This window comes from Choloepus didactylus, chromosome 14, assembly GCF_015220235.1.
Source record: "Choloepus didactylus isolate mChoDid1 chromosome 14, mChoDid1.pri, whole genome shotgun sequence".
NCBI classification, from domain to species: domain Eukaryota; kingdom Metazoa; phylum Chordata; class Mammalia; order Pilosa; family Megalonychidae; genus Choloepus; species Choloepus didactylus.
In genome coordinates, this window is record NC_051320.1 from 65,542,726 (window position 1) to 65,569,780 (window position 27,055).

General features: G+C 38.8%; 1 protein-coding gene across 1 annotated transcript in view; it reads right to left on the reverse strand.

Annotated features, from left to right (window-relative positions):
• Positions 1-27,055, reverse strand: part of NUDCD1 (NudC domain containing 1) — a 110,707-nt gene that overhangs the window by 71,857 nt on the left and 11,795 nt on the right. The window contains exon 2 of the mRNA XM_037803096.1: positions 15,092-15,246. Within this exon, the coding sequence (XP_037659024.1) occupies positions 15,092-15,246 (155 nt within the window). The remainder of the gene's footprint in view (positions 1-15,091; positions 15,247-27,055) is intronic.

Below are 27,055 nucleotides of genomic sequence, written 5' to 3' on the forward strand. Positions count from 1 at the left end.
ACCAACCAGGAGACAATATTTGGAAACCACACATCTGATAAGGGTTTACTATCCAGAATATATAAAGAAATCCTACCACTCAACAATATAAAGACCAACAACCCAATTTAAAAACAGGCAAAAGACTTGAACAGACATTTCTCCAAAGAAGATATACAAATGGCTGAAAAGCACATGAAAAGGTGTTCAACATCACCAGCTATTAGGGAAATACAAATCAAAACTACAATGAATATCATTTCACACCCACTAGAATGGCTACTATTAAAAAAAAACAATAAGAAAACTACAAGTGTTGGAGAGCATGTGGAGAAACAGGAACACATTCATTGCTGGTAGGATTGTAAAATGGTGCAGCCACTGGAGAAGACGTTTCAGCAGTTCCTCAGGAAGTTAAATATAAAATTACCATATGACCTGGCAATCCCGCTACTAGGTATATACACAGAAGAACTAAAAGCAGGGACTCAAACTGATATTTGCACACCAACGTACAAGGCAGCAGCTTCCACAACTGCCAAAAGATAGAAGTAACCCAAGTGCACGCCAACTGGTGAATAAACAAAATGTGACATACACATACAGTGGAATATTATTTGGCCGTAGAAAAGGATGGAGTGCTACTGCATGCGACAACATGGATGAACCCCGAGGACACTATGCTGAGTGAAATAAGCCAGGCACAAAGGACAAATTTTATATGATCTAACTGATATAAACCAATTAAAATAAGCCAACTTATAGAATTACAACTTAGAATGTAGGTTACCAGGGGATAGATTGGGGTAGAAAATGGGAAGCTGATGCTTAATTTGAACAGAATTTCTATTTAGGATGATTTTAACGGTTTGAAAATGGATGATGGTGATGCTAGCACATTAGTGTGAATGTAATTCAGAGCACTGAACTATGCATGTGAAAATGGTTGAAAGGGAAATTTGGGGTTGTGTATGTTACTGGAATTAAAGTTGGAAGATAAAACATGGGATTGTGTAACAGTGAACTCTATTGTGGATGATGGACTGGGGTTAAAAGTAAAAGAATGTCCTTTCATGAATTATAACAAAAGCATAACACTATTAACAAGGTGTTAGATAGGGTGGTGTGCCAGGTTGAATGTATTGTGTCCCCCAAACGCCGTTATCTTTGATGTAGTCTTGTGGGGCAGACATTTTGGTGCTGATTAGATTTGCTTGGAATGTGCCCCATCCAACTGTGGGTGATGACTCTGATGAGATATTCCCATGGAGGCATGGCCCCACCCATTCAGGGTGGGCCTTGATCAGTGGAGCCATATAAATGAGCTGACTCAAAGAGAAGGAATTCAGTGCAGCTGTGAGTGATGTTTTGAAGAGGAGCAAGCTTGCTAGAGAGGAATGTCCTGGGAGAAAGCCATTTTGAAGCCAGAACTTTGGAGCAGACACCAGCCAAGTGCCTTCCCAGCTAACAGAGGTTTTCTGGATGCAACTGGCCATCCTCCAGTGAAGGTACCCGATTACTGATGTGTTACCTTGGACACTTTATGGCCTTAAGACTGTAACTGTGTAGCCAAATAAACCCCCTTTTTGTACAAGCCAATCCATCTCTGGTGTTTTGCATTCTGCAGCATTAGCAAACTAGAACAGGTGGTATATGGGAAAAAACACACCTAGTGTTAACTATGAATTATAATCAGGTACTATTTCAATATTCTTCCAACAATTATGATAAAGGTACCATGCTAACGCAAAGTGTCAACAATAGTGGGGGTATATGGGAATGCTGTATTGTTTACATGATTTTTCTGTGAACATGTAATTTTTATAATTTAAAAAATACATAATTAAAAAAGTATTATGCTAAGTGAAAGAAATCAGACACAAAGTACTACATATCATATGATCCCATTTATATAAAGTGTAAACATAGGCAGGGCAAGATGGTGGCATAGAGAGGTATGGAATTTAGTTAGTCTTCTAGAGTAACTAGTAAGTAGCCAGGAACAACTAGTATAGTAAATAGTTTGGAACAACTGTTGGGGGACATCCGTGACTGTTCACACATCATACTCCAGTCAGGAATGGGTGGAATGGCTGAGATCACAGCATAAAAACTGTAAGTTAAAACTGTGGACTGGCACCCCTCCCCACTGACACAGCAGCCTGAGCTGCAGAACTTTGCTGTGAGAGAAAGCAGCAGTCCCTGCCAGGAGCAAGGAAAAGTAACTCAGCCAAGCTCCAACTGCAGTCTTAATTTAAGAAATTTGGACTATTGAATACAACCTACAAGCACAGATAAGCGCTGAGCAAACAGGAATCCATGGTTCCTCCTGGAAGAGAGGAGGCAGGGCTGAAGGAAAAAAAAAAACAAAAAAACACAAAAAATATATATATACACACACACACACACACATATACACACACACACATAACCAAATAAAAACAGAGGCTTTTGTAGACGGCTGAGCTCAGAATACTGGAAAACAGCTGTCTCCCAAAAAGGGGGGCAGAGAGAACTGAGTACAAACTCTGGTTGCCAAGTGAAACTGGGGGGGGGGGGGGAGGGGTTGGAGACTGGCTCTGAAAAGGGGCTTTTGCTCTTTTTCCTTTTTTTTCTCTCATTCTAAAGCAGCTCATTAGAGAAAGTCTCAGGCATTTTCAATTGTCAAAGGCTGACCCAGGCAAGGGTGGAATTAAGAGAGTCAGAGAGACAAAGGAGGAATTCAAGTGTAGAAGAGAACTCCTGGGGTGGGGGTGGGGGGTGCTGGTATCTTCCCTAAGAAAAGGGGGGTGAGGCCCACCTCAAGTGGCAGCCCTCCCTCAGGGAACTCAGACCCCAGGGCCTGTGGGAAACTAACCAACCAACCAGAAACAACTTAAGCTTGGCTTCTGACACCCTCAGCCCCTGATCATGAGTGGGTCCACTGTGAATTAAAGGGACTGCAACTCTTGACGCAGGTGGGGAGCTGTGGGCTGACAAGTGCCACCTGCTGGGCAGGATAGGAAAAGCACCGAGTCTAGAGGCTTCACGGGAAAGTCAGACAACCTGATCATTATGGAAACTTGATTCTGATTACACCTTCCCTCCTGAGACCTGGGCCCATCTGGCCTGGCCATCTCTTATGAAAGACATAAAATTACAGATCCAAGAAGCACAGCATGCCCCAAACAGAATAAATCCAAATAGATTTAAGCCAAGACACTTAATAATCAGATTATCAAATGTCAAAGACAGAGAATTCTGAAAGCAGCAAGAGAAAAGTAATTCATAACATACAAGGGAAGCGTGGTAAGACTATATGCGGATTTCTCAGCAGAAACCATGGAGGCGAAAAGGCAGTGGTATGATACAAGATTCTGAAGGAGAGGAACTACCAACCAAGAATTCTATATCCAGTGAAGCTGTCCATCAAAAATGAGGGCGAGGAGGGGCAAAATGGCGGCATAGAGAGGAGTGGAAGCTAAGCAGTCCCCCTGGAACAACTACAAAAAACCAGAAACAACTAATAAATAATCCAGAATAACTGCGGGGGGACAAATGAGACCATCCACTCATCATACACCAACCTGAATTGGGAGGAATGCCTGAGAACACAGCATAAAATCTGTAAGTAAAACCTGCAGATCGAAGTCGTGAGACCCCCTCCCCCATAGCCCAAGCTGCAAAGCCTCGTGGTGCCAGAGAGAAGCTCTCTCCCAGCAAGCGAATATAGCTCAGCTGAGCTCCAACTGGGGTTTTAAGTAGCGAGTGTGAACTGCTCACTACAGGTACGCAGCCCCAAAAAACAGCCAGAGGCTATGGGTGACGACTGACCTGGGAGAGCCGGAGGGTCGCCTTGGACTGGGTCTGAAGGGGACTATCTGTTTCTTTTTTGGCTCAGTGGAGAAAGCCCCAGTCATTTTCAGTTTCCAGGGCTGTGACTCTGGGAAGGGTGGAGACAGCACAAGCAGAGAGGGAGACCACTGAAATGCTAATGACCTCCACCTGGGGGCTCTGTCTTTTCTAGGAGGAAAGGGGTGGGACCCTTTCCATTCAGAACCAGACCCCAGAGCCTGGGAGAACACGGCCATACCTCCTCACACCAGTCAAGAATTATAGGCTAACAGGGGTCACCTGCTGGGCAGAAAAGCACAGTGACCCCAGGCATCAAAGGGTAGAGCAATTTTCTAAGACACACCCTCAGGGAAACCAGATACTGAATATTTCTTCCCTCTGGGACCTGAGCCTGTTCTGGTCTGGGAAAACCTGATTTCGATAACCAAGGAAACCATGCTTAGACAACAGAAAATTACAACCTACACTAAGAAAAACAAAGTTATGGCCCAGTCAAAGGAACAAACATACACTTCAACTGAGATACAGGAATTTAAACAACTAATGCTAAATCAATTCAAAAAGTTTAGAGAAGATATTGCAAAAGAGATAGAGACTGTAAAGGAAGCACTGGACATGTATACGGCAGAAATCAAAAGTTCAAAAAAACAACTAGTAGAATCTATGGAAATGAAAGGTACAACACAAGAGATGAAAGACACAATGGAAACATACAACAGCAGATCTCAAGAGGCAGAAGAAAACACTCAGGAACTGGAGAACAAAACACCTGAAAGCCCACATGCAAAGGAGCAGATGGAGAAAAGAATGAAAAAATATGAGCAACATCTCCGGAAACTCAAGGATGAAACAAAGTACAATAATGTACGTATCATTGGTGTCCCAGAAGGAGAAGAGAAGGGAAAGGGGGCAGAAGCAATAATAGAGGAAATAATTAATGAAAATTTCCCATCTCTTATGAAAGACATAAAATTACAGATCCAAGAAGCGCAGCATACTCCAAACAGAAGAGATATGAACAGACCTACGCCAAGACACTTAATAATCAGATTATCAAATGTCAAAGACACAGAGAGAATCCTGAGAGCAGCAAGAGAAAAGCGATCCATTACATACAAAGGAAGCTTAATAAGACTATGTGCGGATCTCTCAGCAGAAACAATGGAAGCAAGAAGGAAGTGGTGTGATATATTTAAGATACTGAAAGAGAAAAACCACCAACCAAGAATCCTGTATCCAGCAAAGCTGTCCTTCAAATATGAGGGAGAGCTCAAAATATTTTCTGACAAACAGACAATGAGAGACTTTGTGAACAAGACACCTGTCCTACAGGAAATACTAAAGGGAGCACTGCACGGTGATAGAAGACAGGAGTGTGTGGTTTGGAACACAATTTGGGGAGATGGTAGCACAACAATGTAAGTACACTGAACAAAAGTAACTATGAATACGGTTGAGAGAGGAAGGTGGGGAGCATGTGAGACACCACAAGAAAGGAGGAAAGATAAAGACTGGGACTGTGTAACTTGGTGAAATCTAGAGTATCCAACAATTGTGATAAAATGTACAAATATGTTCTTTTACGAGGGACAACAAGCAAATGTCAACCTTGCAAGGTGTTAAAAATGGGGAGGCACTGGGGGAGGGATGCAATCAGCATAAACTAGAGACTGTAACTAATAGAATCATTGTATTATGCTTCCTTTAATGTAACAAAGGTGATATACCAAGGTGAATGCAGATAAGAGGGGGGATAGGGGAGGCATGTTAGACACTTGACATTGGTGGTATTGTCTGATTCTTTATTCTACTTTGATTGAAGGTTATTTTTCCTTTTGCTGCTTCCTAGCTGTCTTTTTTTTTTTCCTCTTTCTTTTGCCTCTCTACCTTCTTTGACTCTCCCTCCTGCCTTGTGGAAGAAATGTAGATGCTCTTATATAGATAATGGTGAAGGTGGTGAACACATAAATGTATGACCATGCAGAAAACCATTGATTATTTACTTGGGATGGAATGTATGGTGAGTGAACAAAGCCATATTAAAAAAAAAAAAGGGTTGATGACAAAACCTCAAGGGCAATATACTGAGTGAAATAAGCCAGACACATTAGGACAATTATTGCAGGGTCTCACTGATAGGAACTAATTATAATATGTAAACTCATAGACATGAAATATAAGGTACCAAGATATAGGACGAGGCTTAAGAATGGGGACTGGTTGCTTAGTATGAACAGAATGTTCAATTAGGATGAACTTAAATGTTTGGAAATGAACAGGGGTGTTGGTAGCAAGATGTGAGAATAACTAACAGCGCCGAATGGTGTGTGAATGAGGTGGAAAGGGGAAGCTCAGAGTCATATATGTCACCAGAAGGAAAGCTGGAGGTCAAAAGATGGGAATGTATAAATCTGAATCCTATGGTGGGCAATGTCCATGATCAACTGTACAAATACTAGAAATCACTTCCATGAAGCAGAACAAATGTATGACAATACAATTAGAAGTTAATAATAGAGGGGCATATAGGGAAGAACTATATACCTATTACAAACTATATACTACAGTTAGTAGTATTTAAACATTTTTTCATAAACAGTAACAAATGTACTATATCAATACTAGGAGTCAACAATTGAGGGGGTTTGGTTAGGAATAGGGGAGGATTAGAGTTTTCTTTTTTTCTTTTTTCATCTTTCACTTTATTTCTTGTCTGGAGTAATGAAAAGTTTCTAAAAATTGAACAAAAATTAAGTGTGATGGATGCACAGCTGTATGAGGGTACCCAGGGGCAAGTGATTGTACACTTTGGATCTTTGGATAATTGTATGGTATCTGAGCAATCTCAATAAAAATGAAAAAAAAAAAATGAGGGCAAGTTTAAAATATTCTCAGACAGAGAGTTTGTGTACAAGATACCTGCTCTGTAGGAAATACTAAAGAAGCACTACAGACAGATAAGAAAAGACAGGAGAGAGAGGTTTGGAGCACAATATTGAGTGACAGTAACACAATAATGTAAGTACACTGAACAAAGATGACTGTGAATAAGGTTGAGGGAGAAAGGTTAGAGGCAGGTAAGATGACAGGGGGAAGGACAGAAGATAAAGACTGGGACTATATAACTTTGTGAAATCTAGAGTGGTCAATGACTGTGATTAAATGTACAAGTATTGTTCCGGTTTGCTAATGCTCCTGTTTTGCAAAACACCAGAAATGGACTGGCTTTTATAAAGGGGGTTTATTTGATTACAAACTTAGTCTTAAGGCCATAAAGTCTCCAAGGTAAGGCATCAACAATAGGGTACTTTCACTGGAGAACGGCCACTGACATTCAGAAAACCTCTGTTAGCTGGGAAGGCACATGGCTGGCGTCTGCTTGCTCCCAGATTGCATTTCAAAATGGCATTCTCCAAAATGTCAGCATCAGCTTTCAATGGCCGTTGTCAAAATGTCTCTCAGCTACAGCTGCATTGAGTTCCTTCTGTTTGTCAGCTCTTTTATATGGCTCCAGTGATTTAATTAAGACCCCCATGAATGGGTAGGGTAACACCTCCATAGAAACTATCCAATCAAAAATCTTGCCCACACTTGAGTCATATCTCCATGGAAACAACTGATAGATTCCAACCTAATCAACACTAATACGTCTGCCCCCACAAGACTGCATCAAAGATCATGGCGTTTTGGGGGACTAATACATCCAAACCAGCACAAACATGTTTTCACATGAGGGAGAAAAAAATTAATGTCAACTTTCAAGGTATGAAAAATGGGGTGGTATTGTAGAAAAAAATATAATCAATGCAAACTAGAGTTTATAGTTAACAATAACATCATAATGTGCTTCCACTAATTGTAACAAAGGCAATATACCAAAGCTAAGTGTCTATAAGAGAGAGATCTAAGGGAAGGGTATGGGGATTCTTGGTGTTGGTGTTTTGTCTGACTTTTTTATTGTATTTTGTTTTAGTTTTAGTTTTCCTTTTGCTGCTTTTCAGTTGTCACTTTTTTCTTTTCCTTTTTTTCTTTTTACGGTTTTTTGTTTTGTTTTGTTTTTGTTTTGTTTTGTTTTGCCTCTTCCTCTTTCTTTGCGGAAGAAACAGAAACATCCTTATATAGATAGTGATGGTGAATGCATAACTATGTGATTATACAGGGAACCAATGACTGTTTACTTAGGCTGGAATGTATGGTGTGTGAATAAAACCATCCAACAAACAAACAGAGATACAAGTGCTGGAGAAAATGTGGAGAAAGGGATATACCTGATCACAGCTAATGGGGAAGTAAAATGGTACAGACCATCTGGAGGGCAGTGTGGTGGTTCCACAGGAAGCTAAGCATGGGGTGGCCATACAGTCCTGCAACTCTGTTATTGGGCATATACTTGGAAGAACTGAAAAGAGGGACACGAAGGGACATTTGCACAGTGGGGTTAATGGTGTCAGTATTCACAATTCGCAGTGATGGAGGTGACCTAAGGGTACATCGACTGATGAATGGAATGGCAATCTGTGAATAGAATGGCAATCTGTGAATGGAACACTGAACTGCTACAAGAAGGAGTGAAGTTGTGAGGTAAATGGACACTGAGGACAGCATGTTGAGTGAAATAAACCAGAAATGAAAAGAAAAATATTATAATGCCTCACTAATAAGGACTAAATATAATGTGAAAACTCTGAGAATTGAGTCTGAAAGCATAGGCTATTAGGGGAAGGCTTATTGTAAAGGTTCCTAAATTGTAAGTTCGTACAGCAGTTACATCTATTCTTGAGCTGTAATGGTTATTTCTAACCTCTGAGATGCTGAGCTCTCTGTGTATAACCTGTTCGGTCCCTGGAACTTTGGGTATCTGTGTGACACCTGAGACTGGCAGCCATGAATGTCAGCATTACCCCATACAGCAAATGTTAAATAGTCTGAAAAAAGAGATCAGACTTCAATTAGAGATATGAATGAAATGAACTTTTGCTAGGACTAAGGTAAATCAGACTGAAGGGTAAAGGATGATATTGACGGCGTTTTTGAAGTCTCAGCTTCTGTGCAGGAACAAAGGAAGAGATTATTTTAGTTGCAAGATCTATCTTTTTTGTAACATATTATATAATTTGACTTGTATGGCCGGTATATTCAAGCAACATAATTACATGGAGCACTGATTGGGGAGTGAGGTCTGGTTAGTTTGGGCAGGTTAGTGTGAAGAACATTTCTGGCAGAAAATGAAGGTGTATTTGCAAAGCCCCCTTGAGGGACCATGGGAAAAATGTGGAAGTATTAAATTTCCCCACCTGAGAAATTAATGATACTCTCACAAGCATTGGGGGCTACCAAATTAGAAGGTCAAGCCTTCGATCTTGGGGCTTGCCCTTATGAAGTTTGTTACTACAAGGGAGAGGCTAAGCCTACTTAGAATTGTGTCTAAGAGTCACCCCCAGAGAATCTCTTTTGTTGCTCATATGTGGCCTCTCTAAGCCAACTCTGCAGGTAAACTCACTGCCCTCCCCTCTACGTGGGATGAGACTCCCAGGGATGTGGAACTCCCTGGCAACATGCGACATGACTCGTGGTGATGAGCTTGGCCCTGGCATTGTGGAATTCGGAAAGCCTTCTTGGACAAAAAGGGGGAAATGAAATGAAACAAGATAAAGTTTCAGGGCTGAGAGATCTCAAATAGACTAGAGGTCTTTCTGGAGGTTATTCGTATGCATTATATAGATATCCCTTTTTAGTTTTTAGTGTATTGGAATAGCTAGAAGGAAATACCTGAAACTGTTGAACTACAACCAGTAGCCTTGATTCATAAAGACGATTGTATAGCTTACACTGTGTAACTGTGTGATTATGAAAACTTTGTGGCTCCCACTCCCTTTGTACAGTGTATGGATACATGAATAGAAAAATAAGGACAAAAAGTAAATGAATAATAGGGAGGGATGGGGGGATGGGATGTTTTGGGTGTTCTTTTCCACTTTAACTTTTATTTTTATTCTTTTTTTGTGTGTGTGGTAATGAAAGTATTCAAAAAATTGAATGTGGTGATGAAAGCACAACTTATAATGGTGCTGTGAACAATTGATTGTACATTGGGGATGACTGTATGGTATGTAAATATATCAATAAAACTGAATTTTTAAAAAATGTAAACATAAGTAAATCTATAGAAACAGATTAGTGGTTATGTTTGGACTAATGAAAAGGTTCTAAAATTGACTGTGGTGATGAATACATGGCTCTATGATTATACTAAAAGCCACTGATGGTGTAATTTGGATGGATTGTATGGTATGTGAATATATCTCAATACAACTGCATTAAGAAAAGAGTAAGGCAGAGGGAGATATTTTACACACAGAAGTGGAGAAGGTCATGTGACCATTGGAGACAGAGACTGGAGTGATAACAGCCAAAAGCTAAGGAATGCAGGCAGCCACCAGAAGCTGGAAAAGGCATGGAAAAGATCTTCCCTAGATCCTCCCTGCCAACACCTTTATTTTGAACTTCTAGCCTCCAGATGTGTCAGAGAATAACTTTCTGTTGTTTTAGTAAAAACAACAACAAAAACTCCACAAATATTCAGGGGCCAGGAATCCTTATGCAATCATACAGTTGTCACCTAGCAGTTGGGGAAAAATAAAAAGCACCTTTAGAAGGTCTATAAATTATTTTTAGAGTGTAGATGATGTCTTTTTGACTAAATAATTCAAGAACTTTATAATTCAATTGCTAAAAAAAGAATATATATGAAGTGCTAAAGGAGTTCTAGGATGAGAATGGTAACTTAGAACTAGGAGAAGAAGAAACTTGTAGAAACTTTCCCAGATATCACCCATTCTTAATTATGATTTCCTTATTGCTACCTATGGTGTTTGGAATTGCATGTACCCGAGAAAACCATGTTCTTAAAGCTAATCCATTCTTGCGGGTTTGAACCCAATTTTAAGTAGGATCTTTTGATGAGGGTACTTCAATTAAGGTGTGACTCCCTCATTCAGAATGGGTCTTGATCCACTTACTGGGGTCCTCTATAAAGGGAATGAATACAGAGAAACAAAGAAAAAGCCACAGAAGCAAGAAGCTGAAAGCAACCAAACCCAGAAGAGAAGGGAGGCCAGCAGATGCTGCTGTGTGCCTTGCCATGTGGTAGAGGTGGCAAGTATCAGCAGCAGCCAGTTTTGGAGAAGAAAGCATTGCTTTGTTGATGCTCAAACTCTTAAGCTAATAAATTCCCACTGTTTTAAAGTCAAACCATTTCATGGTACCTGCATGGAGCAGCCTAGGAAACTAAAACACACTACCAACGAAAAATTTTTTTTAAACTTTCTTTTTTTTCTAACTTTATCAGGAAGACATATATGGAAAAGTGTACACTGCTTTGAACATGTACAAATATGAAGCAAAAAAGGATGCCATTTTAATGTCAAGTTCAAATTAAGGAAGAGAGGAAAGAAATGGCCTAATGTAAATTAATAAGCAGGAAAAGACCACAGGAATGCAGATTAAGATTAAAAACATGTATAAATTGGGGTACCTAATTCAGTCTACCACAAGTTTTAAGCTTAAAGGAAGAAGATATAGAATTATTACTTTTTTTTTTTTTTTTTTGGAATCTCCTCTATCTATAGACACACTGATGATGTTACTTCCTCTGATTCATCTCACTTAAGGGCCTATCTCAGAGGACTATTGAGGTGAAAGGTTTGACAAGCTCCAAATTATGCACAGCAGCTGAGACAGAGTATTTTATAACTTCTGCCTCATTTTATAAGTTATCCTGGGCTACCTGATGTTCAGTGTAAAAATGGGGGAAAAGGTATCTGATGTTCTTTCTCAAACAAAAGGAATTTTAAGAAACTTGAGGTAACAGAACAAAAACTTAAGCTGGGTTTTTTTAAAATTTGTCAGGACCAAAGGGTACTTTTGTCCACTTGGAGAATACTGCATAGCATTTTTTACCTTGCTAAATGGTCTGTCTCTTTTAGCTAGTAATAAGGAGAATGGTTAGAATATTGCAGCACTCTGGAACCAGACCAGTTCGAATACAGACTCCATTACTTTAGCTTTTTGACTGAAACAAGTTACTTACTGCTCTGTGCCTCAGTTTCCTCATCTGTAAGATGCAGACAATAACAGCATCTACCACATAGGCTGTTGTAAGGTTTAAACACTTAATACATTTGAAGTGCTTGGAATAGTTCTTGATAGGTAGTAAGCAGTCAATAAAAGTTAGCTGAAATTATGATTTATTCTTCAATTATTCTTGCTGTACAGTTCTGCTGTTCTCAAAGGGATAAGTGGAGCAAAGGTCAACCAACAATTTTCTCCCATAAAGTGATGTACCCTCTGGCTTATGCTGAAAGAACCTCTTCATAGGTGCATAACACCCACTACTTTTAAAAGCATTTCCACACACCTTACCTTAACTTTTCAAAAACCTTATCATCATCGTCCTTATTTTATGTGAGGAAAGTGAAGCCATGGACATATGGAGAGTCCACTGTACCCTTTGTGTTAGCTTTCATACATTTCCATGTAATAGTTATCTGTACATCATCTTATCTTGGCATCTGAAAAGTACACCATGTAAGCACTAGACTGTGTCTCAGTGTCCTGAAAAAACTGGTTCTCAATAAACATGTTAAGATGAACTTACCTGGAAGGTCTGACTTAAACATCTAGTTCTCTTTCTACTAACTACCTACCTCCCTTAAAATGGGTTTTGGAAAGGCACTGCACATGCCACAAGATGATCCATGGTTGAATAAAATAAGATTATGGATATGGTATGACAAAAACTAAAGGTTTCAGATCTACCATCATGTCATCTCTTTTCCTAGGTTAGAGAATTGGCAGAGTAATTTTTACTGTATAATTATGGTACAACACATTCTACCAATAGCCCCATTAAATAATGTAAACATTAAAGGAAAACTTTCATACACACATGCACATGAACACACACAACTCTATATCAAACTCTATTCAGTGAGGAGATAAAAAGACCATAGCCAATAATAAACATTCATGTCTTATTACTTTAGCTGGCTTATACACAACATTTCTGGGCCTATACAGTAATTTTAAGTAGTATACTGGCCTAACAAGGAAAAGGAACTAAGACTTAAGGAAACAAGAGGCAAAATTCTATTTTCTCTGCTCCAGCAAGAAACAACCAGAATTTCTTTGCCTAATGATTTGTGTAGGTGTCTGGAACTACCTGGAAGAAAAAATTTATAGTTACCAGGAAATGCCTAACTTTCCTTTCATAACATTCTAAGATACACAATGCATCACCAATACAAACTGATACTGGTACCAATATCTATACCTGTACATGGGGAAGAAATAATAGGAGGAAGATTCTAACATGTAAGCCTAACCCCAGAGAGTAAGTTTTAAAATGTTATCCATTCAGCAAACATATCATCCATGCCTTCTGCTGAGAGCTAGGATTGCAGAAACATAAGAAAGAGCCATGGCCTAGAGCAGGGGTCAGCAAACTAAAGCTCATAAGCCAAATCCTACCACCACCTGTTTGGAAATAAAGCTTTAACGGAATTCAGTCACTCATTCATTTGCTTATTGCTATGGCTGCTTTCACACCACCACAACAAAGCTTAGTAGCTGTAACAGAAACAGTCTGGCCTGCAAATCCTAAAATCTTACTATTTGGCCCCGTGCAGAAAAATTTTGCCAACCCATGGCCTAGAGGGAATTCACAGCCCTTATAGATTTGTGAGCCAAGTAAAGAATGACTGAGTAGTTTGAATATTCTTAGGAAAGCAGAGACTGTCAGGGCACAATCCTAGATGAGAAACAGTTAACTGACTCTTAAGGGAAGACTAGGAAGCAGCTTGAGAACGAGAGAGAGAATGTTCTAGGGAGTTAATCACATAGCAAAAGGCCCACATGTCTAGGAACTGCAAATAGTTTAATATTGCTAGACTAGTATAAAAGTGGGGAAGTGGTAGAAAGAAAGGTTGGAGAGAAAGGCCTTGTAAACTGTACATGCCAAGATAAAGTTTACATTTTAAGAATATATATCACTTTGTGCTTATACTTGCAAAAAAAACAAACCACTCTGAGAGGCTAAAGAAGAAACTAATAGAAGAAGTTGCAGGGGGAATGCGTGGTAATGGACACAGGATAGATAGAGAATGAGGTCAAGGAAGCATCAATGAATCCTTTTAATTTTTGTTTTTTAAACCATATGAATATGTTGCCTATTCTAAAAATTAAGCAGAAAGTGATAAGATTAAACAGGCAAATTAGACATTATTCCATAGATGCAATGTAGAGGAGAGCTGGAAGGAGCAGAGAATAGTTAGGAAGCTATTAACTATCGACCATTTAAAGAAAAACAATGTATTGTGAAGTTTACAACAGAAGTAGTAGTAAAATATATGACAAAAATTAGCTCAATGGGCAGGAAAGGAGGTAAAAGGAATTATACTATTGTAAAGTTCTTACAATATTTGTTAAGTGGTATATTATTAATCAAAAGTAGACTGGGATAAGTTAAGAATGTAAACTATCATCTCTACATTAACCTCTAAAGAGAATAATAATTCTAAGAGGTTTAAATAAAAAGCCAAAAGGGGAAATTAAAATGGAATTTTAATAAAATTTAAACAAAACAAAAACACCTGGATTAATCCAAAAGAAGGCAGGAACAGAGAAACAAAGGAACAAAGAACAGATGTGACAAACTGAAAACAATTAGCAAGACAGTAACATAAACCCAACCATATCTGTAATTATATTATATGTAAATGTACTCAGCCCTTCAATTAAAACATTAAGATTGTCATACTGGATAAAAAACAATCCCCAAGTGTACGCTCTTTACAAGAGACACATTTTAAATATATAAAAACACTGATACAGTGAAAGAAAAAGGATGAAAAAAGATAAATACTAGTACTAATCAGAAAAAAAACCAGCATGACTATATTAACATCAAAGTAGATTTCAACACAAAAAGTATTCCCAGACATAGAGACATTTTATGATGCTAAAAGGATCACCCCATGGCAGACTAACAATTCTAAATGTGTGCACTTAAGTAACATAGTTAAAAATATAAAGCAAAAAAATTAACTAAAAAGGAAAATAGATAAATGAACTATCAAATTTGGGAATAACACTAAACACAGAAAAAGCAGAATGAATAGTTATACTAATATTGACATATAACACACATTAGAGTGGTTGTCCACTGGTGAGAGGGGAGATAAATAAGTGTAAATAACAGGAATTAGGAACTTTTTCTTACCAGCATCACTGTTAAATTCATAATTCTTCCAAGGCTGTCAATGTAGTAGACACTGTCTTGATACCACGAATCACAGTGTAGATAATTATACATTCCAAAAGCATGCATGTGTTCCAGTGTATATTGATCATCTCGAAGTTTTACTTCTGCCACAGCTGAAATATAAGAAAAATAAACAACTAAGTCGCAAAAATTTTACATGTTCCATCCTACAGAAAGCTTACAAGGCTAAAGAAATCACAGAATGCCAATAAAGCCTTTGGTGCAATCACTATATTGTTTTCTTTCAGGTACCTCTTCCTTATAATCATGAATAAAGAGAAGAGAGAAATTCTAAAAATGAAGGAGTTCCCTTCTTCTGCGGAAATATTAATTCCACTTTATAGAGTATTTTATATCTTTAAAATGCTTTTATATTTCTAATATTTCATTCATTCTTCCCACATTTTAAGAAATAGAATATGTTGTAATACTAATTACACAGTTAGGGACATAAACCCAAATGGTGACTGTCCAATGTTACAAAACATCTTTCCCAAGGGTTCAGAACACAACATAGCTGGAAAAGAAACAAGATCTCCCACTTACACAACAGGGTTCTTTCAACTATACAGAGCTGCTTCCCAATACATCTGCCAAATGTGATCCCTGTCTCCCATCATCCTGCCCTTCCATCCAGTTAGCATTCCTTACAGATCAGGGCTACTACCCATGACCGATAGTTAATTTCTGCCTCAAGAGGAAATAAATAAGTAGACTACACTGGGCCAATACCTTGCCTTAATATAAAACTCACTTTACTGTATTATGATTGTATTTTCTTCTTTTCCCAGAATGCTTATCAGTGCTTACCTCCATTAACTAACTGTCTTGATCCCTGGCTGACTTACATTCATTCACTTATTCACTCAACAAATATTTTAATAGAGAACACAGAACCTACTTTCTTGGTGCTCGTGATCTAGTAGGGATATGGACATTAGTCAAATAATGACATAAAAATATAATTAAAAACTGAAATATATGTGTTATCAAAAAAAACTACTGGTACCATGAGAACACCTAACCTGTGGAGCTGATCTACTTGGTGGGGGAGGGGGTGCTTTCCAAAGTTTCAGCCAAGTTACAAAAGATAAAGAAGAGATAACTTAATAAGAAATATACTTACACATATGCAAACATCCCTACCTTTTCCAGACAGAGAAAAAGCAGGTAAAAGGAGGGGGAAAATTTGCATTTAAGAAATCAAAAGAAGGCAAGCCTGGCTAAAATACAGAAAGAAACTAACAGAATTGTACAAGGAAAGGCTGCTGATGAATGAGGTTAGAGAACTCGGCAGGAGTTGGATCATGAAAGGCCTTATTATTATATCTCTTTGTGGATAAGCCCAAAGCAGTAAGAATCCATTTAAGAGTTTTTAAGCAGGAGAATAAAGTTCAGATTGGAATTTATAAAAGATTTCTTATGACAACAGTTTAGAAAACAGATTGGAGCAGAGAAGAGTAAAGTCCAGGAAGATCCCTTAGGAAGCTGCAGTTGTCCAGGTGAAGGATGCTTAAAGTTTGGAGACATTTCTGAGGTAAAACCATTATAATTTTGTGACAGATTAAATAAAGGTTAAAGAAATTGTTATTATATGACTTAAACAAATATTTTATAATGAACAGTTAGAAACACGCACATTTCACTGATTAGGAGGGAAACAGTGATCAATTCTTAGTTTTCTAGCACCACTATGTGGATGAAACTTGATACTACAGAAAATGTATATGGTAACATAATAGCAGAAAGCATTTGCACAAAGATACAACCAATCAATTTACTTCTTATTTTGTCTTATTACAACACCTTATCTGTGAACAAATGTATCTAAAAATCTGTTCTTAGGAGATCATGATATACTAGGGTTTAGGAAGTTGCACTCCTACAGAATAACGTGTATATTATTAGAACACAAAAGTGGGCATATGCAAAGGGTAAAGGACAATACTGACTGCATTTTAAAACTTCAAATTCCATGTGAGATCAAAGGAAGAGATGTTTAGTTTGTGAAAAATCTATATTTCCTAAACAACTGAACTCGCACAGTTCATTCAAATACCATAATTACACGAAACTTTTAATGGGAAGTGAGACCTGGTAGGTTTGCATAGGTTAGTGTGTAATAGTGACACATCCCAAAGTAATCTGGACAGAGAATAAAAATATGTATGAAGGGCCTCCCTGAGGAGCTGGGGTTCAGAAAATGCAGAGATGTTGGGCTTCCTCACCTGGACTGTTGCTGATGTTCTCACAAACATTGAGAACTGGCGGTTTGATGTGCCGAGCCCTCTATCAGGGAACTTGCCCTTATGAAGCTCGTCACTGCAAAGGAGAGGCTAAACCTGCTTATAATTGTGCCTAAGAGTCTCCGCTTGAGTACCTCTCTGTGGCTCAGGTGCGGCCCTGTCTATCTAGCTAAGCCAACCCAGCAGATGAACTCACTTCCCGCACCCCTCCAGATGGGATCTGACTCCCAGGGGTGTAAATCTCCCTGGCAATGCAGGATATGATTCCTGGGGATGAATCTGGACCTGACATCGTGGGATTGAGAACATCTTCTTAACCAAAAGGGGAATGTGAAATGAAACAAAGTTTCAGTGGCTGAGAAATGCCAAATGGAGTTGAGAGGTCACTCTGATGGGCATTCTTACGCACTATATAGATAACTCTTTTTAGGTTTTAATGCATTGGAATAGCTAGAAGTAAATACCTGAAACTATCAAACTGCAATCCAGTAGCCTTGACTCTTGAAGATGATTGCATAGCAATGTAGTTTACAAAGGGTGACAGTGTGACTGTGAAAGCCTTATGGATCACACTGCCTTTATTCAGTGTGTGTATGGATGAATAGAAAAATGGGGACAAAAAACTAAATGAAAAATAGGGTGGGGGGTGTTTGGGGTGTTCTTTATTTTTATTTTTTATTCTTATTTTCACTTTTTCTGGTACACGAAAAATGTTCAAAAAATAGATTGGGGTGATGAGTGCACAACTATATGATGGTACTGTGAACAAATGATTGTACACTTTGGATGACTGTATGGTATGTGAATATATCTCAAAACTGAAAAAAAAAAAGTGGGCATATGGTGTTTTGCATGCTTACTCTTTTACAACAGGTCTATGGCTCCAAACAAGAAAGGAAAAGTTTTAACTGCATTTTTTCATGTCAATTATCCTGCGTATAAAGTGGGTGGCAGAGCAATTCAAAGAAAAAAAGTAGTGTCCAGAATGTAACGGAACTTAACTGCTGTCAGAGCTCTTTTTTGGAGCCCTCCTAGAAAGAAAGTCAGGGGAAGGAGGAGCTCAAATCTGTCTGGATCCTTGAAAAAGCTGAAGAAAACAAATCTCTTTAACAGAGGGTTGAAATATAGTTACTTAGTATTTTATTATTTAATGTTATCTTGCACTGGAAATAAAGTAACTTTGCTGACTCTTCTCTCTTAGTCTTAAATGAAAAGAATTCAGAACCTGACAAGAATAGAGTCTCTCTAATCTTTACCCAAATACCTCAGTAAACAATACATGCAAATGCAAAAACTGCTGTTTTTTTTAATGTCTACTATATGCCAGACATCATGCTTGCCATTGGGTGAATAAAACAGACTTGACCCCTGTACCAATCATGCTAACAATGGTATTCACTGCCATTTCTTATCCTTTCAAAACATACTATTACTATGTTCATCCACATAAAATGGCCAATATTCAAGTCTTCTGACAGTGATTAAATGATTCAACCTAATACTTATATAAGCAAAATACTATAGTAAGAAAAAAAGGGTGAGGAAGTGGGGGTGGAGGGGCAAAGGATATCAACTTACAAAGGTCATTTCTTAGACCAGTTATTTTCCAGCATCAGTCTAGTGAGTTAAGTCTTCTTTTCACCTAGTTACCATGTTTGTTGTTTGTGGATGAAAACATAAAAAGGAGTACAAATACATATAACAGTTCTAAAGCAGGACTTATGGAACACAGGGCAGGGCTAGATGATGAGCATTACTCCCAATAAACTATTCTATACAAAGTTTCTGGGAGCAGTTTTTAGAATCTATAACAAATTCATCTGGATATCTCTCCATATTTTCCTCTGTAAGAATAGATATGAATTTTATAGTAAATTCTGTAAAACATACAGCAGTTACATGGCTCTTCCTTCCCTTTATTACAATAGCCTAAATCTTCATCAGTTTTTCTTCTCCCTGTTCTGAAGGGAAAAGCAGCCCAGAGAGACCACAGAAAATAGCAGCAAAAGCATGAGCTTTAGGGTCAGCTTTGACACTGATTTCTAACCCACTGTTTCCTCATCTGTAATATGGGTTAATATTTATCCTCCAAAATCAATGAGAAGCTAAAATTTAAAATATCTGAAGTATTTATAAAATGGTATTTATGAAAAATAATAAATGTTGATTGCCCTGTTCTTTTTCTCTCTTCCAAGGCTAATCTCTAAAATTTTGGTGTTTATGACTCCATTCTCTTCTGCCTCTTCCAGGGCCTTCTTTTAGCAGTTATCTCCTCTCCACTGGGCCCTTCTCCTCCACTTAAATCTGTCAAATACCTCCCCACTCATAAAACAAACAACTGAAAAGGGTTTCCTCCTCTCTGCTCTGCACTTCTATCTTGTACTTCTCAAACTTCTTTAAAAAGCAGCCTATACTCCCAGACAAAATTACATGAAACAGTTTTTAAGACACTAGAAATCACGCAACAAAGAATAGTGATCCTTATGAAATAGGAAACAAATGAAATGAGCTGTATCATTGCCTCAGCTTACCACCTTAAGAGCGTTTCCTAGCCGCAGCACAGGGAAGGGGAACAGAGGGGGAACCTGGCAGAGTCCCTAAGTTGAGGGAACAGAACTGAGGAGACCAAAGCAGCTGTGATTTACATGACAAGTACCAGAGAGGAGAGAGTTGCATAAAGAGAACTGCAGAGATCTTCAGAGGGTCTCCCTCAAGTGTTCAGCAGAGTACCAATGACATATGTTTGAGGAAATGACCATAGGCCAGGAAAAGAATCATCCAAAAGGATTACAGGAAATAGTGCTCAAGACTCATGCAAAGCTGGGAACAGTGACTGTTTCCATCAGACAGAATGGAGAAAAGGCCTAATTCATTGGATGCTGGGCAAGGTACACAGGAAAGACTAGCCTCAGCAGTGGGAAATAATTAGCCAGACTGAGCACTGCTCCAGACCAGCCTAACAATCATAAAAACAAGACCTGAAGAGATTAACCTGTTTCCAAATAACTTAACTGTATCCCAGAGCAAAACTCAAGAAGATTTATAGGAATACAAAAAAATATCCCACATCCAACAAGGTAAAATTCACAATATCTGGCATCCAACCAAAGATTAGCAGACTTGCAAAGAGGGAAGAGAACAAAACCCATAAAGTGGAAAATAACCAGTCAATGGAAACCAACACATAACTGACAACTGACACAATTGTTACAATTAGTACAGCAATACACTAACACAGTTATTACAAGCATATTCCATACATTAAAACAATAAGTTGAGAGTGGTCGGGCAAGATGGCGGCATAGAGAGGAGTGGAAGCTAAGTAGTTCCCCTGGAACAACTACAAAAAACCAGAAACAACTAGTAAATAATCCAGAATAACTGCGGGGGGACAAACAAGACCATCCACTCATCATACACAAGCCTGAATTGGGAGGAATGCCCAAGAACACAGCATAAAATCTGTAAGTAAAACCTGCAGAACCAAGTCGTGAGACCCCCTCCCCCATAGCCCGAGCTGCAAAGCCTCGTGGTGCCAGAGAGAAGCTCTCTCCCAGCAAGCAAATATAGCTCAGCTGAGCTCCAACTGGGGTTTTAAGTAGTGAGTGTGAACTGCTCACTACAGGTACGCAGCCCAAAAAACAGACAGAGGCTTTGGGTGACAACTGACCTTGGAGAGCCAGAGGGTCACCTTGGCCTGGGTCTGAAGGGGACTATCTGTTTCTTTTTTGGCTCAGTGGAGAAAGCCCCAGTCATTTTCAGTTTCCAGGGCTGTGACTCTGGGAAGGGTGGAGACAGCACAAGCAGAGAGCGAGACCATTGAAATGCTAATGACCTCCACCTGAGGGGTCTGTCTTCTCTAGGAGGAAAGGGGTGGGGCCCTTTCCATTCAGAACCAGACCCCAGAGCCTGGAGGAACACGGCCATACCTCCTCACACCAGTCAAGAATTATAGGCTAACAGGGGTCACCTGCTGGGCAGAAAAGCACAGTGACCCGCAGCATCAAAGGGTGGAGCTATTTTCTAAGACACACCCTCAGGGAAACCAGATACTGAATATTTCTTCCCTCTGGGACCTGAGCCTGTTCTGGTCTGGGAAAACCTGATTTGGATAACCAAGGAAACCATGCCTAGACAACAGAAAATTACAACCTACACTAAGAAAAACAAAGTTATGGCCCAGTCAAAGGAACAAACGTACACTTCAACTGAGATACAGGAATTTAAACAACTAATGCTAAATCAATTCAGAAAGTTTAGAGAAGATATTGCAAAAGAGATAGAGGCTGTAAAGGAAGCACTGGGCATGTATACGGCAGAAATCAAAAGTTCAAAAAAACAATAAGTTGAGACATGAAATATGTAAAAGAGATTTGAGTGAAACTTTCAGAGATGAAAACTACAATGTCTTAAGATGAAAAATATACTTGATGTAATTAATGGCAGATGAGACACTGCAAACAAAAAAGTTAATGAAATTAAAAGGCATGAAAATAGAAACTACCTAAAATAAAACAGGAAAAAAAAATAAGAGAAATAAAAGAGCATTATTGAGTTGGGGACAACTTCCAGCCAAGTAAAAATAGGTAATTGGTGTCTGCGAAGGAGAGGAAAGAGAGGGAAAACAACTGGAAGAAATAATGGCTGAAAACTTTCCAAACTCGATACTATAAAACTACAGAACCAAGAAATTCAACAAATCCCAAGCACAAGAAACATGAAGAAAACCACACCAAGGTATAACATAAGCCACCTGCTTAAAACCAAGGTAAAAGAGAAAAATCTTAAAAGCAGCCAGAAGAAGACATCCTATGTAGAAAGGAACAAAAAGAAGTATGGCATCAGATTTCTCATCAGAAACAAGTGAGAAGACAGTGGAACAATATCTTTAAAGTATTGAAAAGAGAAGTTAACTTAGAATTCTATACATGGCAAAAATACTTTTCAAAAACAAAGGTAAAATAAAAACCTTTTCATATATATCAAAGCTGAAGGAATTTATCACAGAAGACCTGCACTACAAGATATATTGGAAGTTCTTTGGGCAGAAGGAAAATTATACCCAGTGGTCATCTGGATCTACACAAAGGAATGAAGATCACCACAGAAGGCAACCACATGAGTAAATATATAATTTTTTTGTTATTATTTAAATCTACTTAAAAGATAATTGGCTTACACAAAAAAATAGTAACAATGTATTGTGGGGTTTAAAATAATATGTAAACATAAAATGCATGACAACAACAGCATAAAGGCTGTAAGTATACTATTGTAAGGCTCTTACACTATGCATGTAGTATAGTATCACTTGAATTTGTCCTGTAATAAGTTAAAGATGCACACTAGAAGCCCTAATGCAATCACTAAAATAACAAACAAAAGTGTTATAGTTGAAAAGACAACAAAGGAGATAAAAAGGGAATCAGAAAAAAATACTCAATCCAGAAGAATACGGAAAAGTGAGGAAAGGGAATATGCCAGTTTGGATGTATTATGTCCCCCAGAATGCCATGTTCTTTGATGCAATCTTGTGGGGGCAGACTTACTTAGTCTTGATTAGGTTGGAACCTTTGGATTAGGTTGTTTCCATGGAGATGTGACCCACCCAACTGCAGGTGATAACTCTGATTAGATAATTTCCATGGAGGTGTGGCCCTGCCCATTTAGCATGGGCCTTGATTAGTTCACTGGAGCCCTATATAAAAGCTGAGACAGAAGGAGCTCACTCGCTTGTTGCAACTTAGAGAGACATTTTGAAATTGGCTATTGAAAGCAGACTTTTGCTCCAGAGAAGCTAAGAGAGGACAAATGCCCCAAGAGCAACTGAGAGTGACATTCTGAGGAGGAGCTGCAGCTAAGACAGGACAAAATGCCCCAAGGGCAACATTTTGGAGAACGCCATTTTGAAACGCAACCTGGGAGAAAGCAGATGCCAGCCACGTGCCTTCCCAGCTTACAGAGGTTTTCCAGATGCCAATGGCCATCCTTCAGTGAAGGTACCTGTTCTAGTTTGCTAATGCTGCCAGAATGCAAAACACCAAAAATGGATTGGCTTCTATAAAACGGGGTTTATTTGGTTACACAGTTACAGTCTTAAGGCCATAAAGTGTCCAAGGTAACCCATTAATAATCAGATACCTTCCCTGGAAGATGGCCAATGGTGTCCAGAAAACCTCTGTTAGCCGGGAAGGCACATGGCCGGCGTCTGCTCCAAGTTCTGGTTTCAAAATGGCTTTCTCCCAGGATGTTCTTCTCTAGGCTTCAGCTCCTCAAAAATGTCACTCTTGTTGTTCTTGGGGCATTTGTCCTCTTTTAGCTTCTCTGGAGCAAAAGTCTGCTTTCAACAGCCATCTTCAAACTGTCTCTCATCTGCAACTACTCTCTCAGCTTCTGTGCATTCTTCAAAGTGTCCTTCTTGGCTGTAGCTCCTCTTCAAAATGTCACTCACAGCTGCACTGAGTTCCTTCTCTTTGTCAGCTCATTTATATGGCTCCAGTGATTTAATATAGACACACCCTGAATGGGTGGGGTAACACCTCCATGGAAATTATCCAATCAGAGTCATCACCCACAGTTGGGTGGGGTGCATCTCCACAGAAACACTCAAAGAATTACAATCTAATCAACACTGATATGTCTGCCCACACAAGATTACATCAAAGATAATGGCATTTTGGGAGACAAAATACATTCACATCGGCACAGTACCCAATTGTGGATGCCTTATCTTGGACCCTTTTTCACCTTAAGACTGTAACTGTGTAACCAAATAACCCCGCTTTATAAAAGCCAATCCATTTCTGGTATTTTGCATAATGGCAGCATTAGCAAACCAGAACAGGGAACAAAGACTAGATGGGACAAATTAACACTAACAGAAAGATAACAGATGCAATCCTAACCAAATTAATAACCATATTAAATATAAACAGTCTAAACACCCCAATTGAAAGACAAAGACTGTTAGACTGCATTAAAAAAAACAAGACTCAGCTATATAGTGCCAATAAGAAAGGCACATTAAATACACAGACACAAATAGGATAGAAAAAATATATACCTTGGTAACATTAACCAAAAGAAAGTTGAAGTGAGAACCGGAAGGAGACCATAGGAGGAAGGAGTCTGCCCCAAACCCACAAATTCTTGTGTGACGCAATAGGGTACTGGGAGGGACACCACCCCTGAAATTCTGATGCTGGTGGGGGGGAGAGGAAATCAAATTTCCTGGCCTGGTAAATACATGAGTGGGTTTCTGATCATGAAGACAGCAGTGTAAGCTACTCCAAGGCTCCATCACCCCGCTGAGGCTTTATGTAACAAACAAACTGACAAAGTCATCTTTCTCAAAGCTCCAGAAAACAGTTAAAGGGTTGCAGTAACAGAACAAGTGCCTTAAAAAATGGTAGGAAAATCTCTTTGTGGCACCCTGACTTGCTGTTTCCACATCCTCTCACTGGCTCAGTACAGAGCTGGCCCACATTCTCAGTGCAAGTCTCTGGTCCTTGGTCCTGGAGGGAGCAGAGAAATCCTTGTGTACCTACTGGGAGCATGTATGTCTGTGCCAATCTCATGGTTGCCTGACGGACTGATTCAGGACACTTATCACAGGTTCATCATCTCAGAACTTGCCCTGCATATAAGAGACAGCTCACAGAGCTCTCCTATGGAATACCATAGGAGAACAGTCAAATCGCAACTGCCTCAGGCAAAGGTTTGCTGGCTGTGAGACACACAATGCAGTATTTGAGATCACGAGGAAACACTGTCTCCTAGGGAAGAGGAGACATTCAGATATGTGTAAATGGGGGAATTCCTAGGGTCACACATGCACACCCATGAAAAAACACATGCATGGAAAAGATTGCGGAGGATCCTACACTTATTCTCTAAACTTATTGTGAAGACTGCTAAACTCTGGAGCAGAGTACTCAAACAGGTCAATCTACAAGGACTGAGAAAGGTAGTTTCTTTCTTTTTCCTTTTTTGTTAGCGCCTAGTTTTCAAGGAAATCTGTCACAACACTAGCTAGATAAAAGCTTAAGGAAAAGATGCCTCAGTTTCTAAATGTCAAAGATAACAAACACCTTAAAATATCAAAATATCTAGGTTGCAACAAGACTTAGAAACCACCAGTGAGGAAAATCAGAGCTTGGATATACCATACAAAGACTTTAAAAGAAGTAAGGGGGACTTCCGGGAAGCTGGCTGAGTAGGTAAGGCGGAATGGGCTTCTCCTCTGTCAGAGTAACAGGTCAAAGAAGAAACTGCAAGAGAAAATAGTAAATATCTAGAGACGAATGAAAATGAGAACAGAACATATCAAAACCCGTGGGATACAGGGAAGGCAATGCTGAAAGGGAAATTTATAGCTCTAAATGCATACATCAAAAAGCAAGAAAGAACTAAAACTGAAGACCTAACTGAACAACTGAAGAGGCTAGAGAATGACCAGCAAACTAACCCTAAAGCAAGTAGACAAAAAGAAATAACAAAGATTAAAGCAGAAATAAATGAGCTGGAAAAGCAGAAAAAAAAAATAAAAAATAAAAATAAAAAGAAGAAATAAAACCAAAGTTGGTTCTTTGAGAAGATCAATAAGATTGACAGACTCCTAGCTAGACTGACAAAGCCAAAAAGAGAGAAAACCCAAATAAACAGAAACAGAAATGAGAAGGGGATAATTACAATGGATCCTGAAGCAATAAAAAAAATCAGAAAAGGATACTATGAACAACTGTACGAAAACAAGCTAGACAATTTAGAGGAAATGGACAATTTCTTGGGAACACATGAACAACCTAGACTCACCCAAGAAGAAACAGGAGACCTCAACAAACCAATCAGAAGCAAAGAGATCCAATCAGTCATCAAAAATCTACCTAAAAATAAAAGCCCAGGGCCACATGGCTTCACAGGGGAATTTTACCAAACTTTCCAAAAAGAATTGACACCATTCCTGCTCAAACTCTTTCAAAAAATTGAAGAAAAAGGAACATGACCTCATTTTATGAAGCTAATATCACTGATACCAAAACCAGATAAAGACACTACAAAAAAGGAAACTATAGAGCAGTCTGCCTAATGAATATAGATACAAAAAATCCTAAACAAAATACTTGCAAATTGAATCCAAAGGCACATTAAAAGAATTATACACCACAACCAAGTGGGGTTCATTCCTGGCATGCAAGGGTGGTTCAACATAAGAAAATCAACTAATGTAATTCAAAACATTAACAAATCAAAAGGGAAAAATCAAATGATCATCTTGATAGATGCTGAAAAAGTATTCGAAGAAATTCAACATCTCTTTTTGATGAAAACACTTCAAAAGGTAGGAAATGAAAGAAAGATCCTCATTATGATTAAGGGCATATATGAAAAACCCAGAGCCAGCATAATACACAACAGTGAGAGGCCGAAAGCCTTCCTCCTAATGTCAGGAACGAGACAAGGATGTCCACTGTCACCTCTATTATTCAATAATGTGCTAGAAGTTCTAGCCAGAGCAATTCACCAAGATAAAACACACAAAAGATATCCAAACTGGAAAGGAAGAAGTAAAACAGTCATTAGTTGCAGATGATATGATCTAATATTTGAAAAATCCTGGGAATTTGAACACAAAGCTACCTGAGCTAATAAATTCAGCAGAGTGGCAGGATATAAG